Raw genomic sequence first — 17,232 nt, forward strand, 5'->3', positions numbered from 1 at the left:
ATCCCCAGTGTGAAATCAGGGCTTTGTCTTCAGAAATGCTGAGAGATGCTCACTCTTACCAACACTCATATTAGGTAGATTGGCGAGTATGAGTGGCCACAAAGATTTTTCCTTGTAGGTTCCCTCACCACCTGCCGCAGGCCAACTGGTATATAGGACCTTTAGGACCCAGCAGCTCAGTCACTAGTGGTCTTTCCGAGCGACTCTTGGTGTTGTAACATTGAAGCCCCATTCCGAGCACACCCACTGCCCTTGCTACCCCCAATGGTTCTTCCAAGTGATGTTCAATATGAAGGGAGAATGATTAATCAGCTGAGGGCAATAGGTCGTAACCAGGCGGTTTCCTTGCCAATGTTGGATCTGGCACCATAAGACTTCATGGAATGTGGAATCAACTTGCCATGCCCTTGTGGTGAATCTAGCCAGCTGGTGGTAAAGGTCATAGCCAGGAATGGCGATCTGGGGTATAGTCATACTCGCCAAAATCATAATTTCCAGACAAAACTAAGCCGTTGCTCGACTAGTGTGTAGGACATGCCTTCCAACTTGGCACAAGTCCCCAGATATTGTGGAGGAGGACTCTGCAGGGTTAAGTGGGAAGGATTAGCTGTTGTCACTCGTGAATGTCCTGGGTTCAATGCCAGGTGGTCCGTCTGGTTTTATACCAAAGTGCCATAGAAGCCAAAGGAATAATGGAGTAGTTTGCTATTTCAGCATGCCGTTAAAAAAAAAAAAGAGTTACATGTAGGCCAGATAAGGATGGCAGATTTGCTTCTCTGAAGGACATTGAATCGGTTGAAGTCGGAAAAGGTTTTCACAGCTAGACCATCCAATTGGCATGGTTAGCCACTACAATTGATTAATCAGCCAAGTTATTGGTTCACAATTTTTCTTATCCAATACTCCAACAAACCAAACACCTTAATAACCCTCGTCTAATTCCCATTCATTCCTACATATCAGCACAGTAACCAGTTTAAATGGAGCGATTCTGTATGGATTTAAATATTGCAGTATCATCTTGCATCATTGACTTTGTCTATATATGTGGTTGTGGAAGCCACCTCTTCACTCACCTGATGAAGGAGCTGCGCTCCGAAAGCTAGCGATTCAAAGCAAATCTGTTCGACTTTTACTATATGGGTCTCACCCTCACAATCCAAAGATGTGCAGGGTAGGTGGATTGGCGATGCTAAATTGCCCCTTAATTGGAAAAAAAAGAATTGGGTACTCTCAGCGAGGACGCAGGCTCTTGCCCATCACTGCATGTTTACACTTCTGTGCCTGCTGCATTGGTAAATCACAGCAGTCAATCGGTCCTTGGCATTCTTAATACCTGATGGGGCCTTCTCATCAGCTGTAGTCAGCGTCTTCCTTGATCAATAACACCAGAACAACGATGTCTCATCAGCAATGTAGATTTGTTCAGGCGTTAGATTTCCATCAGCTTGGCAAACGCGAATTCCTCTGTTGCCTCGTAATCAGCAGAAGCTTTAGGGCCACAAAATGTAATGCCATGTTTTTCTTAAATTTCTACAACCTGTCTGCAGAATATTAAAAAAAATAAATTTAGAGTACCCAATTCATTTTTTCCAATTAAGGGGCAATGTAGCGTTACCAAACGACATAACCCAATACCCCGCACATCTTTTGGGTTGTGGGGGCAAAACCCACACAAACACACCAGGGGGAATGCGCAAACTCCACACGGACAGTAGCCCAGAGCCGGGATCAAACCTAGGACCTCGGCACCATGAGGCATTATTGTCTCTTAACTTGCAGAAAAAAAAATATCTGAATAGTTAATTCCAGTTGATTATAGTGGTTAAAGCAGAAACAAACGGCAACTATCAGAATGAACATGGGTTAGTCTGGGGAATATTCAGTTACCTTTAATTCTAAGTTTGTCATGATAGATCTTGGTTTGCTTCATGATAAGCACACCTTTAAGTGGCATATGTTCACTCCGACGCTGACAAATCCACGTTTCAATACACGATCAAGATCTTAATTTTTCGCCTTATGCAATGTTTTTCTATCTTTCATTAGCTTCTGTTCATCAGTGTCTCCTTCTATTCCTTCAGATCGTCCCAAGGCCATATTCTTCTGTTTAAGACACTTCACATTTACACCATAGTCCAGTTTATGTAAGAAATTGACTTGCTGTGCTGTAGATAAGCACATGCTTCTTTTTTGGGGTATCTGCAGGCCCTTATCACAGAGTACACAAATTTAATGCATTCGCACCTGGCTTCGATGAGATTTTGGCACCAAAACAGCCCCAGCTAGGGCATGTGACCATTTGCAGGAACCTTCGAGAGCCTTGTAGGATTTCCCACTTTTGACGTCAACACTCCAAAGAAAGTGCTGATTTTGGAATTTTGGATAAGGGATGCCCAACCTGTACTGATGCTTTCTCTCACAGGACATTGTTAATGTGCAAGTCTGGACCATTAATAGCACCAGGCTCTTCGACTGAGGAGCACACAAAACAAATTCTACCTTCATTCATGACATACTTTTAGCATTGGATTAGGGGATCACCATCAGGAGCAGAAATTGGCTGATTTCCTTCTCTCCATTCAGGAAGTAAATTATAGCACACCAATTGTGCTCAGCTAAACTCTGTTAGTTCAGATGAGACTGATTGATCCTGACATTTTATGATGTGTGGTTATAATAAACTCTTTTTGTGAAATTACCCTATAAAAAAAAATATCCAATTGGATTTTAGTGGTTCAGGTAAGAAGTGTCAGATAAGGTAGCACCATCACCCGGGCGGGGGTGTTACTAGGCGAATGTCACTGCCTAAACAATGCCCACATCAATAACTGGCAGCACCAGCAAAGCACTCGTACATTACTCATACCATGCTAAGTTGTATGATTCTTCTGCAACCTGGCACTGACTGCTGGCGCAATTGAGGCTTTCCATGCCTGCTAGATACTGAGGGAGCTGGGATTTGTTATTGACCCACTATAGATATCACAGCAGAATGTGATTGAAGTTCCCTTTAAGATTCTGTTCACTTTGATAATCCCTTTAAGAGTCTGCCTTTTGATTTATCCCTCAATTTGTTGAGTTAAGTTTATTTGGTTAACCCAAAAGAAGCACCGCCGAGTTACAAGGTTTCACATTCATGTCCCACTCCAGGCCAGAGCACAAAAATCCACACCAACATTCCAGTGCAGCATGGAAGGAGTGCTGCAATGTTGAGTGTGCTGTCTTTCTGATGAGATCTTAAATCAAATTCTGTCAGCTCAGGTGGGTGCAAAATATGCCATGGCAACATCTTGAAGAGGACAGTGTGTCCTGGCCAAAATGTATCCCTTAAATCAACATCACAGAGCAGATTCAGATTATCTGATCATCGTCAGTCAGCAATATGACAGTTACTGTGCATAAATTGGCTGCATTTTTCCTACATTACAACAGAGATTACACTTATACTGTAAAACGCTTAGAGATACCTGGATGATTCAGTGATTGGACAGAAGCAATAGTCATCCAATACCAACTGCTGTCCACAAATCAAGAATGCAAAAGGTCTTCTCGTGGGTCTGTGATGGCACATATTGGGTGATCTAAAGTGTTCACAGTGCCTTATCCTTCGACTAGGCTTCAATTTACTGGGTTGTGATTGAGCGCAACAGTATAAACGTGCTTAAAAGCAGTTAACTTATTCTGGAGAAAGGGTTTGAGAGATGGGTTAACATTTTTGGATCGGTAATGCAACGTGTACTGTATTGCATTCTGGACACCAAAACGTATATACAAACTGTATCGCAGAGGAGGAATCTAAGAATAGGAATGGACTTAGCTTGAGAATTCCTAGACGGCAGCCATTTTTATGCTGCCACTTCCCATTGCAAGATTTTGTCGTCAGCATTAAATTCAGAGGAAATTTACCACATTAAGAGACCAGCAAACAGGAAGAACCTTTAATGGGTGTTGTCACCAACCAGTCTTAGCACAGCACACCTAGCAGGTTTACTATGAGAATGTCACTGCCTAAACAATGCCCATGTCAATAACTGGCAGCACCAGCAAAGCACTAGTACATTACTCATACCTTGGTAAAAATGGCTATGGACAGTCCTTGTACTTTATGCAAGGCTTCACAAAGTACTGGACAGACCGCATTTTGTGTTTTATTCACTTCCATACCACAGACACAAACATCGAATACGGCAAAGAGTGCTCTTTTTCCTTCACATACACAAGAACTTACCTCAACAAACAATTCGGCCAAATGAGCCCAGTCTCCAGGAACACATCCACTTATCTCTTGTATCAAATGTCACCCATCCGCTTCATTTGCCTTCCCAGAATCATGCAAATGTTGGGTGAATAAATTATATCTCTTCCCTTCAAACCATCATAATTTTGAAAACTTGCACCCAGATGTTGGGCTTATTGCGCTGCACTAACTTAGTAAATTCCCTTCAGACCCATTAGTTCCTTGAACAGAACAAAGTGTTTACTGGGCCAGTATTCCAAGGGACCGATTTTAAATTGCACCACAACAGCTGCTGAATTTTTTAGTTAAAAAAATACACTAGATAAACGTGAAATAAAAAGCTAGTATCAGTATAATTGACCATGAAACTGTCATACCATCATGAAAGCCCTATTGATTCATTAATCCTAGGGATAGAAACCATGTAGCGTTTCATCAGTTCCACACCAGAAATCACGGCAATGTATCAAACTGCTATAAAATGAGAAATAAACATGATATGGACTGTAGCAGTTCTTGAATATCTTCTCAAAGACAGGTAGAGCTGGGCAATAAATGCTGGTCTTGCCAGTGACAGCTATATCCACAGAATTAATTTTAAAATGGCATTAGACACACTTGTGGTACCAGCTCCCCATGCTTTTGTACCTCACGACAGCTGGTCTTGGCAAATCTGGCAAACTTACTTCTGGGTTGCTGTCAGCTGCATGATGACAGTTCCATGCATTGAGAACCATCTGCCCATGCATTCCTCGGAGGCCCATATGAAAACAACTTTAAAACTTCAGTTAAGTCAGCTCAAAGTCTCCTGTATTCCAAAGAACAAGGAGCCCAATGTTCAATTAATCCTCCCTCATAACCTAGCTTCATACAGTTTCCATACAGTCAATTCTGATCTCTGTATTTATAGTCTGCTGCACTGGACTGAAGATCAAAGTCTTGAAATAACAAACTTAACAGCGCATACTTTCCAAGATCTAGGTAGGGCAGACAAGAACAGATTTCTTCTCCCATTGCAAAATCTGGGAGAGATGTGGGTATTAAGAGTTTGATTTGGTGGGCAGCACGATGACGTAGTGGTTACTGGATCACTGTCCGTGTGGAGTTTGCACATTCTCCCCGTGTTTGCGTAGGCTTACCCAAAGATGTGCAGAGTAGGTGGATTGGCCACACTAGAATTGCCCCTTAAATTGGAAAAAAAAATTATTGGGTACTAAAGTTTGATTTGGTGCCTCCCAAAATAAATCTTATACCCACCCCACCCCCACTCTTCCTTCTATTTGCCAATTTCAAGTAGTTATTTCTACATCATAAAGCACTTGAAACACAATGTAGTATTCAACTTGTGCCATTCTAACAAAATTCTAACACCACCATAATTAACTTGATCCAAAAGTTAGTTGGTGCACCAGATAGTAAAATATCTGCTGGGCACATGCACCAACTTAAATTTGATAAGACACAAACAATGTGATTTTACAAACTCTCTACGAAGGAGAAGGCCACCCTGCCCAGAGAGGCTGATCAGTCATTCAATTAGATCATGACCAATCTGTACTTCAATTCCATATCCCCGAGCTTGTCAATACCAGACTTGAAATTTTCAACTGATTCAGCATCTTCAGCCTTTTGGGGCAGAATACTCCAGGCAACATATTGGAAGTAATTTATAAATTGTGTTACGCAGAAACAATGCTTAAATTATAAGTTTGAAACGAGTCGATTAAAAATCACAACGCAAAATAGGTGTATTAACTCAATTATTAAAAAAAGAGCTTCTGCTTTTTCCAGTAAGTAGTTCCCGGACTGTTCGTTCTGTTCCTTCGAGAAGTGAAATGTCATCGAAAATCAATGTGACTTGCAAAATTAGCATTATGGTGACAATTTATCATTGATAGATGCACAGTTGGAATTTCAGACAGTTCTCTGCACGCTTATTTTAAAGCAAGGGATCACTTATCAAATTGGAATTTTAAAAATGCAGCTGCCCTGATAATTTTGGTCATAAGGCACGCAGAACACTTAATGGAACAATCAGAAATGAATGAAAAGCTGAACTTTAATAACAGAAGTCAAATCACATACATCTTGCAATTATAGTGACAAGACATTCATTCTCGCATTAAAAACTCTTAAGCCACCAGCCTCACCTAGCAATGCTAATCTCACCAGATATTACACTAGTGCAATGATGTTTAACAGACAGTTCTCTGCACTCACAATTCTCTCTAAAACCAAACTACAAATGTTTCCTAAAAACTATATCTGGTTTATTTTTCCATGGGATATGGGCATTGCAGACAGTGCTAGCATTTTTTGCCCATTTCCAATTGCCCTTGAACTGAATGGGCTTGCTAGGCCCATTTCAGAGGGAAGTTAAAAGTCATCCACATTGCTGCAAGGGTAGCAGTGGTTAGCCGAGGACCCGGATTCTGGCCCTGGACCACTGTCCATGTGGAGTTTGCACATTCTCCCAGTGTCTGCATGGGTCAACCCCACAGCCCAAAGATTTGCAGGCTAGGTGGGTTGGCCACACTAAATTGCTCCCTAATTGGAAAAAAAAAGTATTGGGTACAAATTTATTTTTTAAAAACTCTTCCATTGCCTGGATGAGTGCAGCGCCAACAACACAAGACGCTTGACAACATCCAGGCCAAAGCAACCCACTTAATTGGCATCTCATCCACAAGCATTTATTCCCTCGACCACCAACACACGGTAGTAGCAGTGGTTACCATCTACAAAATGCAGGAACGCACCAAGGCTCCCTAGGCAGCATCTTCCAAACCCACGCCCACTAGAAGGACAAGAGCAGCAAATACATGGGAACATCACCAGTTGGAAGCTCCCTCAAGTCGCTCGCCATCCTAACTTGGAAATATATTGTTGTTCCCCCACCATCGCGGTGTCAAAGTCCTGGAACTCCCTCCCTAACAGTATTGTGGGTGTACCTACACCACGTGAACTGCAACAAATCAAGAATGTAGCTCATCACCACCTTCTCAAGGACAATTGGGGATGGGCAATAATGTTGGCTCAGCCAGAAAAGTCTACATCCCTTAAATGAATCAAAACAAACAGCTTCAAGAACATTTGCAGGAAGTCAGATTGCCAGCTTTCTTAGACAAGGCTACACAGTCAGAAACAGAAAAGGAAGTAATTGTATATCGTCAGGTGCTGTGTTCAGTATTATTTTATATGTTCAAACCAGTTTCTCATGAGTCTAAGCATTTGAAGTTCAATTTCAAATTTCAGCATTTGTCGACAAAGTTAAGTGGCAAGGACTTCACAAACCACAATATGGAAACTGGGCTGGGATTTTTTCAACACTGGGTTGAATTCATATTCTGGCAGAAATGGTTGTACTTGGAACTTAGGCATAGTTCCAGGGCAATAAATAGCTCTTATTTGAACGGAATTGATAACTTCACTCTGGAGAGAATCAGGAGGCATAAGAATGTCTAATGTGGCAAGCAGAAAATTTCATATTGTGATCGCTTAATGATGTCGCCGGAGGCATTGGCCCGAGAAATCTTCAATGACAAACCAACTGCAGATGAATACTGACATCGGGTGATTAAACCATTAAAGGTACCCCACTGGCCAGCATGGGGATCTTGCACCACGAGTGAAAATTCATTCTAAAATTCAAAAATGGTATAAATAGGTCTACCTGAATGATGGACTTTAGCGATTTCTAATTAGTGTCAACAACTAGGTCTTCTTGCATTACACGTGCACGAGTGCTAGCCTGAATCCAGTTTCACGTAAAACTGTGGATCTCATCACCATGAAGGAATGATTAGAAATAGTCTTTTCTTAACTAGATAAAATTAGCAACTGCTGAAGTTTAAAATTAGCTGAAACTTTTCCAAGTTGAGGGGAGTTCAGGAAACCTATTGGAACAGAATTACTACGGAGGCTTGCTCCAGAAGAATAGTCTTCTTCTCACACCCTTGATCAACATCACCAAACACACCCACATTTAACATATGTCAGACTTTGCCACGAGTTAATTAGATCACTAATGGATAATGAACTGGTCAGCCTGGCCTGTATACAGATAGACATTTTAACAGGCAGGTTCTTCTCAAATTATTTAAACAGAATACTATTACATTCAAACAATACATTTAAATGGGAGCTGCCACTAAGCAAGTACCTATATGAAATGGGACCAAAAATAGGGGTTTTGGCAGCATTGCATCTCGTGAAATGATGGTTTAGAGGGTAGCAGTCAACTCACGTTCAGCTTGACCTGGTGTGGTTGAAGGGGCCCCACCCAAGCATGACAGTTATCACATTTGCAGCAGAAGATACTGGACTGAGAAGGTGCATGATACACTGGCCAATTTTCTCTGGGCACCCTTCTCAGCAAGTTCAGAAAATGTCAAGAGTTACAAAGTATTCAGGCAAGAATTGATCTCTTCAGATTTCTTTAAAAAACATGAAACCCATAAGATGGAGTCTGGATTTCTAATAGTGGTTTCCATGTAGTCTTCCTGATATTTCAATAGTGCACAATTGGTGGTAGAGTCCTAAAGACTTGGACAAACATCCTCCTTTTGGCTGCGAGAAAAATTGAAGTACCCTTCGCTAATATCCAAGCTGTTTATATAATTTACATCAGGAGAACTTGACTGCAAAGCAAAATAAACAAGATTACAAATGACACACAGCACAGAATGGGCGGCACGGTAGCACAGTGGTTGGCACTGTTGCTTCACAGTGCCAGGGTTCCAGGTTAGATTCCCGTCTTGGGTCATTGTCTGTGCAGAGTCTGCATGTTCTCCCCGTGTATGCGCGAGTTTCCTCCGGGTGCTCCGGTTTCCTCCCACAAGTCCCAAAAGATGTGCTTGTTAGATAATTTGGACATTTGGAATTCTCCCTCAGTGTACCCGAACAGGCGCCGGAATGAGGCGACTAGGGGCTTTTCACAGTAAGTTCATTACAGTGTTAATGTAAGCCTACTTGTGACAAAGATTACTTTCAAAAAATGAAACAGGCGATATACCAACCTTACGTACTGACTTTTACGTTCCACTCATGCCCACTACTCCCATTTCTCCTAATTTAAATCTGCTATTGTTGTTTTCTATCCCCCTCTCAAATTACTGCAAATACTGAAAATCTGAAATAGAAAATGTTGAAATATCAGGTAAGGCAGCAGCACATGTTTCAGGTGGATGACCCTTCATCAGCACATGAAATTAAGAGTTATTGATGTGGATTGTTATTGGTTTCTCTCCACATATGCTGCCTGAGCTGCAGAGTCACATTTTTAAGCTTTTCCCTACAAGAGGAAACAAGTCATCTCATCAAAACCTTACACAGTTTTTAAAAACTTTTGTTTTTCCAAGAAAAAAGTGACCTAGCCTGAAATTATAAGATGGCGACCAGGGCAACACCACAGTACTCAAAAATGTGGCCCAAGATAAGAACTTTGACAGAGTCATCAAGACTTGAAAAGTTAGCTCCGTTCTCTCTTCGCCGATGCTGTCAGACCTGCTGAGATTGTTCAGTATTTTGTTTTGGCCTTGAACATACAATGCAGAACAATGCAGAAGGAGGCCATTCGGCCCATCGAGTTTGCACCGACCCACTTAAGCCCTAATTTCCACCCTATCCCCGTAACCCACTAACCTCTCCTAAACCTTTTGGTCACTAAGGGCCATGACCAGTCCACTTAACCTGCATGTCTTTGGACTGTGGGAGGAAACAGGAGCACCCGGAGGAAACCCAAGATAAGATTTAATTTAGGATGAGGACAACTTGCCTACTTTTCAATTTCATCCCTGTAGGAATAATAGCCTCGTGCTTCAATATTCATTATGACCTTGCAGGGGCTGGTTTAGCACAGGGCTAAATCACTGGCTTTGAAAGCAGACCAAGGCAGGCCAGCAGCAAGGTTAATTCCCGTACCAGCCTCCCCGAACAGGCGCCAGAATGTGGCAACTAGGGGCTTTTCACAGTAACTTCATTTGAAGCCTACTTATGACAATAAGCGATTTATTTAATTTACCTTTTAGTTATTGATGTCCTTGAACTCCGAGATACCTTTGTTCCTTTCTACCCCACCTAGACTAGCACCTTTCAAGTAAGAGGTGAATGCCCTATTCTTCCTACCAAAATGCACTACTTCATATTTATGTGTTGATCTTCATTTGCCACTTATTCACCTATTCTATAATTTGTTGCAGTCCTCAATATTTACTTTCCTTTTAAACTAATGAAATCGATGGAGATGGGGGGGGGGGACACTGAAAGTCAACACATAGGATCTGCAGGCAGTGAGTTTACCCAGATAGACCAAAGTTCAAAATTACAAGTGACATAAATTTGTATTTTCAGTGGGAACAGGCCAGTCTAATTTGTTGAAGGCATTCTGTTACACAAAGATTAGAGCTCAATAGCAAATTTTCACAGCTGGATATCAAAGCAAGAAGGCATAGGGCAGCAAACATACTATTGAATTCACAAAAGAACTATTAACATTTTTTGATTAACAATCTAAATGGAAGTCATCGGCCAGAAGTGTGCAACATGCTTTCAAATGCCATTGCGCCAGAAGGGAGAACACACAAAAAGACATCTTGCCTTGGTCCCACTTTTCATAGTCATCCTGCACTCCCAAGTTGCTAGCCGGCATACTGAAAGAAAGGTTCTTCCCACACCCTTGAGTTAAGCTACTGACTCATAGTTCAGCACAGTTGTAGAGTCTTCACATCACCCAAATAGCAACTGCTCAGGTGAGAGGCCAAGGACCAAATGTCAATAAATTATTCAGCAGTCAGGCCATTTTGACAAGCTTGATCACATCCAGCACACACACATTTCCATTTTCCACCAGGAGTCACTAGATTTCAGGGGGTGAGGGTTTAGTTTACTTGGCTAGACTGGCTGATTCGTCAGCAGCACGGGTTAAATTCCCATACCTGCTGAGATTATTCATGAAGGACCCACCGTCTCAACCTTGCCCCACACCTGATCTGCGGTTACCTTCAGGTGGGACAAGCAGCCTGGGATCATCTGGGACTATGGAGACTTTAATTTACCCTTTACTAGATTGCAGTGGAGAGTGGATGCCATGACTCCCGCCTTGGGTTAGGGAGGTTAATAGAACTGACCTCTTCCTCTCCACCCCGAGATTAGCTGACTCTACCTAGGGATTAAACTAGGTGCTGCCCAGTTTGTACGAATTAATGTGTTTTCTTTAAAAACAAGTGACCCAATGTATTTAGACTTTTCTTTTTAAAATCTCAAGTTTAATTGGACGGTGCTGAACACTTAGTGTGACATCTATTACACTTGCAATTTTGAAAGTTTTAAAGTAGTCACACCGTCGTGTTGGGGGTAAATAGACAGCGGTGACAGTGGTATGGTTTCAGCTTCAAAACAAACACCGGCTGCACCGGAGGCCGCCTGCTGAAGCAGAGGCCGACAACATCATCCTCCAGTAAATATGACTAGCAGCAAAGTCACCACGAAGGCGGTCAATGGGAATCCCAAATGAGTCATCGGTCAAAACACCCGCCATTTAGGAAGAAAAATAAACAACAAAAATAGAGACATCCACACAGCTCGCTCATTAAGTCTCCCTCACCCCCAGTTAAAGAAGTTAACGTAGGCGCATTTAAGTTTGCGGAAGAGGGCATTATGGAGAAAGCATTAAGGATATATTCGGGTTTGTGACAAAAAAAAAATCAAATTATACTCGAATAGGAAACTTAAACCCGGGAGCCAAAACTTAACGAAATCTTAAAGCAACTAAATAAACTAATTTTTTTCTTCAAAATCCAGCCAGCTTAAACACAACACCAAAGAGTCAAATCAACTATTGCAAATTAGAAGAACATTGTTCTGTGAAAGGGTTGCTTCCTGCTGCCTGACCCGGACTAAAGTGGTGGTCAAGAATCGCCGCGACAAAAAGCTAAAAGTTCTTACCTTTAATCCACTCCACCACTTGTTTGGGCGACCACTTTGTGATGGGTTCCATTGGTTTAAAAGGTTGGGGCAGGGGAATGATAGAAAGTATCTGAATGTATCTGCGTGCCGGCCCCTGTCTTCTCTCTCGCCAATATTGCGGTGTTCTCCGGCTCACATGGTGCTCCGCGCCGCCTTCCACCTCCTCTCTGTCCCTGGAAACTCAGCCTCCTGCTCCAGGACCTCTGCATTTCACCAGGAGATCAGGTTGCATTCGCCGCCACTTCCGCCGAAACTCCTTAAAGGGGAGGGCGCCGCTCCACCCAGCGGCCTTTGCTGATTAGTCTGTCTATCATTTGTATCTGCCGACCTAAAAGAAAAGGCGCCCCAGGCGAAAACAAATTTCTATTGCGCTCTTTCCCCTTCCGCGTCGATAATTACAGCTGACAAGGCTGAAGAGGGAAGTTCGTCTTGGTATTCCTACTTTGCAAAAAGTCTGGATCTAAAGGCAGAGCCGTGCGGCAGATATTCTTTTCAAACTTAAAGGGGGTAGTGGAGTGCCTGTAATCTGTATTGGAAAGCGTTTTCCTTGTGTTCATAATGAGCATTTATATTATTCACAATGCAGACGTAGAACTTCCCTGTGACACCCCGCGGGACATTTTAAGTCATCCAAAACAGCAATAAATCATTCTTAACACGAGTTCTAGCTCAACAGGTTATACTCTTCTACATAGTGGTCCTCGCTTCAAAGCCATCTCAAACCAAAACAGAAAACACAAAGGGTCATCTGGACTCGAAACTGATGTGTTGGGTACTCTGCTACACAGACAAACCAACACGGTTGCGAATGGTACAACTCAGTTTTATTACTAACATATTTACAGTGGTAAACTGGTTACTGAGGTTTGATCATAACCATAGAATCTGTGGACCTATTCCTAATACTATCTTGTAGTGGCACTCAGCACATGGTGGATGTCTAAGTGGCTTACTATGAGCTCTGTGCCCTGAGCTGTCTCCTGCTGGAATGCCCAGGAAGTGTTGTGTTCCCTGTTTTGTACTGTGTATGCTCTTGCCTGTGATTGGCTGTGGTGTTGTGTGTGTGTTGATTGGTCCGTTGATCTGTCCATCAGTATGTATGTATGTTTGTGCTGACGTTTGCCTGAATATCATGACATCCCCCCTTTTTTACAAGAACATGTGCCTATGTGGTATTAAATAGAGATGTGTACTGAGTGCAGCTAAATGTGTGTGTGTGCAATATCTACAGCATGTACATGGGGCTAAACTATATAAAAGGGGCGATGTCGGGTGCGACATAACAACGAGGTTGTACCATAAACAAAGAACGGGGAAATGTTGAACGACAAAACAAACTCCTGAGTTAATCCTACTCGCAGAGTAGGCGAAGAGCCCGGCGATTGCGCCCAGGCACTCCTTTTCGATCTGCGCGTAGCGCTGTTCTGTGGGGGTCATGGCCCGCGTGTAGGAGTACCGCCCCAATGCCGGACTGGCTGGCATCAGTCAAAATTTTAGTGTCGCGAGATGTGTCGAAAAACGCCAATACCGGGGCTGTGGTGAGCTTAATTTTGAGCTCCTCCCATTCCTTCTGGTGTGTGGGCAGCCACTGGAACTCCGTGGACTTCTTGACGAGGTGGCGCAGAGCCGTCGTGTGGGAGGCAAGGTTGGGAATGAACTTCCCCTGGAAGTTGACCATGCCTAGGAAACGTAGCACTGCTTTCTTTTCTGCCGGCTGCGGCATGGCTGTAATGGCGCTCACCTTGTCTGCATCCGGACGGACACCTGACCGGGAAATGTAGTCCCCCAGGAACTTCAGCTCGGTTTGGCCGAAAGAACACTTGGCTCGGTTGAGGCGCAGGTCGTTTTCCCGTATGCGCACAAAGACGCGCTGGAGACGATTGATGTGCTCCTGTGGTGTGGTGGACCAGATGATGACATCGTCCACGTAGACGCGCACCCCTTCGATGCCCTCCATCATCTGCTCCATGATCCTGTGAAAGACCTCGGATGCCGAGATGATGCCAAATGGCATTCTGTTAAACAGAACCTGCCGAAAGGGGTGTTGAAGGTGCACAGCTTTCGGCTGGACTGATCCAGTTAGAGCTGCCAAAAACCCTTCGAGGCATCCAGTTTTGTGAAGATTTTAGCCCGGGCCATTTCGCTCGTGATCTCTTCCCGTTTTGGTATGGGGCAGTGTTCCCTCATTATGTTGTTGTTGAGGTCTTTTGGATCAATGCAGATCCGGAGTTCGCCGGAGGGCTTCTTAACACACACCATGGAGCTGACCCATGACGTGGGCTCCGTGACCCGGGATAGCACCCCTAGGTCCTGGAGATCCTGCAGCTGCTGCTTGAGGCGGTCTTTGAATGGCGCTGGGACCCTGTGAGGTGCGTGAATGACCGGAGTGGCGCCCGGTTTGAGCCAAATTCTGTAGGTGTAGGGCAGTGTTCCCATGCCCTCGAATGCCTCCTGGTTGTGGGCGAGGAGCGATTGGAGCTGTGCCCTGAATTCTGCATCCGGGACGTCAGATGTGCCTTCTGGAGACAGAGCGTGGACCCGTTGCACGAGGTGGAGAACCTTGCATGCCTGTGCGCCTATCAGGGAGTCCTTTGATGATCCGACTATTTCGAATGAGAGTGTGGCCGTGTGTGTGTTGTGTGTGACCTGGAGCTGGCAGGATCCCATAGCCGGGATAACGTTCCCATTGTAGTCGACCATCTTGCAACTGGATGGCCGAATTGGTGGTCTGACCTTCATGGCGTAGAAGGCTGACCATGCTATGAGGTTGGCGGAGGCGCCAGTGTCCAGACGGAATGTTATCGGTGATCGGTTGACCGTTAGGGTGGCACTCCATTCACCACCCGGATTGACAGTGTTCACTTGCAACGGCTGGTGGGTCCTGGCTGGAGACATCCGGTTCCCATCAATGGCCGCAACACGGAAGGCATCCCGGTCGTCTGTGTCACTGGTCTGGATATCGTCTGGGCACGACTCGTAGTAAGGAGGCTGAATGGTCCGCACGTCCCTGCGAGGTTGTCGGAATTGGGGAACATTGGCAGGTTGAGCTGCTCGACAGCAGGCAGCGTTGTGGCCCATCTTGCCACAGCGGAGGCATTGTCGGTTTCTTGCGGGTCATTGTCGTTTTAAATGTGTGGCTCCGCAGTTGCCGCACGTCGTGACGTCATGGCGTTCGTTGCGCCACTGCGCATGCGCAGTTTGGTCTTGCGTCGAGCGCGCCTGCGCATCACGTCCCTCAGTGTCGACATCGTTTTTGGCGCGCACAAACACGGGAGGCCTCGAAAAGCGCGCGAAATGGCCGCCCTCGTCCGGGCCGGGAGGAACTCGATCGCCTGGACCCGTTCGGCCTCGTAGGACGCCTGCCTTGCCGATCCGGCCGCGTAGGACCCCTGCTGCGTCGATTCGGCCGCCTGAAATTGGGAGTAGCGGCTAGTCGCGTTTTCATGCAGGACACAGGCTTCGATTGCGGAGGCTAGGGTGAGGCCTTTAATTTTTAAGTGCTGCTGGCCCGAGGTGACCCCAAAAACGATCTGGTCCCGAATCATGGAATCGGAGGTGGTGTCATAACTCCAGGACTGCGCGAGGATACGGAGATGCGTAAGGAAGGATTGAAAGGGCTCATCCTTACCCTGCAGGCGCTACTGGAAGAAATACCTCTCAAAACTCTCGTTGACGTCGACGTTGAAGTGTTGGTCGAGTTTGAGAAGGACCGTCTTGTACTTGGTCTTGTCCTCACCTTCCGCAAACACCAGGGAGTTGTAGACATGGATGGCGTGTTGACCTGCCGTGGAGAGGAGGATGGCGATCTTTCTGGTGTCCAAAGCGCTCTCCTTTTCGTTGGCTTCCAGAAAGAGCTGGAAGTGCTGTTTGAACAGCTTCCAATTAACGCCGAGGTTTCCAGCGACTTGTAGCGGCTGCGGTGTGCTGACGGTGTCCATGACGCAGGATGGCAGATTCCGGAGGATTAGTAGGTAGGTCCCACAGTTACTCCTGGTACTATGATGTGTTGGGTACTCTGCTACACAGACGAACCAACACGGTTGCGAATGGTACAACTCAGTTTTATTACTGACATTATATTTACAGTGGTAAACTGGTTACTGAGGTTCGATCATAACCCTAGAGTCTGTGGACCTATTCCTAACACTATCTTGGAGTGGCACTCAGCACATGGTGGATGTCTGAGTGGCTTACTATGAGCTCTGTGCCCTGAGCTGTCTCCTGCTGGAATGCCCAGGAAGTGTCATGTTCCCTGTGTTGCACTGTGTATGCTCTTGCCTGTGATTGGCTGTGGTGTTGTGTGTGTGTTGAGTGGTCCGTTGATCTGTCCATCAGTATGTATGTATGTTTGTGCTATGATGTTTACCTGAATATCATGACAGAAACGTTAGCTCTTTTCTCTCCCTACAGATGCTGCCAGACCTGCTGAGATTTTCCAGCATTTTCTCTTTGGTTTCAGATTCTAGCATCCGCAGTAATTTGCTTTTAACAACATGGTGGATTCTGTATGGTTCAAATCAAAAATTTTACATAATGACGATGGTATGTGAATAACTAATTTATGTATATATTGCACCTCTGACATATGAACATTGATGGAAAGACTTGATCCTTTCAACCTCACCCCAAAACCACCCTGGGAAAGGTAAAAAGAAACATGTCGGTACATGGGGAGGGTGGAATGTGCAAAATTCCTCTCTGACTCTCTTAATCATAGAAGAGTCACAGAATCCCTACAATCTAGAAAGAGGCCATTCGACCCATCAAATCTGCTCCGACCACCCGAAAGACCACTCTACCAAGGTTCATTCCCCTGTCCATCCCGCCCTATCCCCGGAATCTTCCCTGTTCCGTGTTCCCTATAATGGGAACATAGAGGTTGGTTTAGCTCAGTGGGCTAGACAGCTGGCTCGTAATGCAGACCAAGGCCAGCAGCGCGGGCTCAATTCCCGTGCCGGCTGAGAAAATTCTGAATTCTCCCTCTGTATTCCCGAACAGGCGCCGGAATGTGGCGACTAGGGGCTTTG

General features: G+C 44.7%; 1 protein-coding gene across 2 annotated transcripts in view; it reads right to left on the bottom strand.

The window, feature by feature from the left end:
* The window catches only part of cnksr3 (cnksr family member 3), a 156,668-nt gene extending 144,224 nt beyond the window's left edge, over positions 1-12,444 (bottom strand). The window contains exon 1 of one of the 2 annotated variants that reach the window (XM_072507725.1): positions 12,185-12,444. In XM_072507725.1, coding sequence (XP_072363826.1) covers positions 12,185-12,236 — 52 coding nt within the window. In that variant the 5' untranslated portion in view covers positions 12,237-12,444. The remainder of the gene's footprint in view (positions 1-12,184) is intronic. The other variant, XM_072507719.1, reaches the window with a different exon arrangement.
* Positions 12,445-17,232: the final 4,788 nt, after the last annotated feature.

This window comes from Scyliorhinus torazame, chromosome 1 (genome assembly GCF_047496885.1).
Source record: "Scyliorhinus torazame isolate Kashiwa2021f chromosome 1, sScyTor2.1, whole genome shotgun sequence".
NCBI classification, from domain to species: Eukaryota; Metazoa; Chordata; class Chondrichthyes; order Carcharhiniformes; family Scyliorhinidae; genus Scyliorhinus; species Scyliorhinus torazame.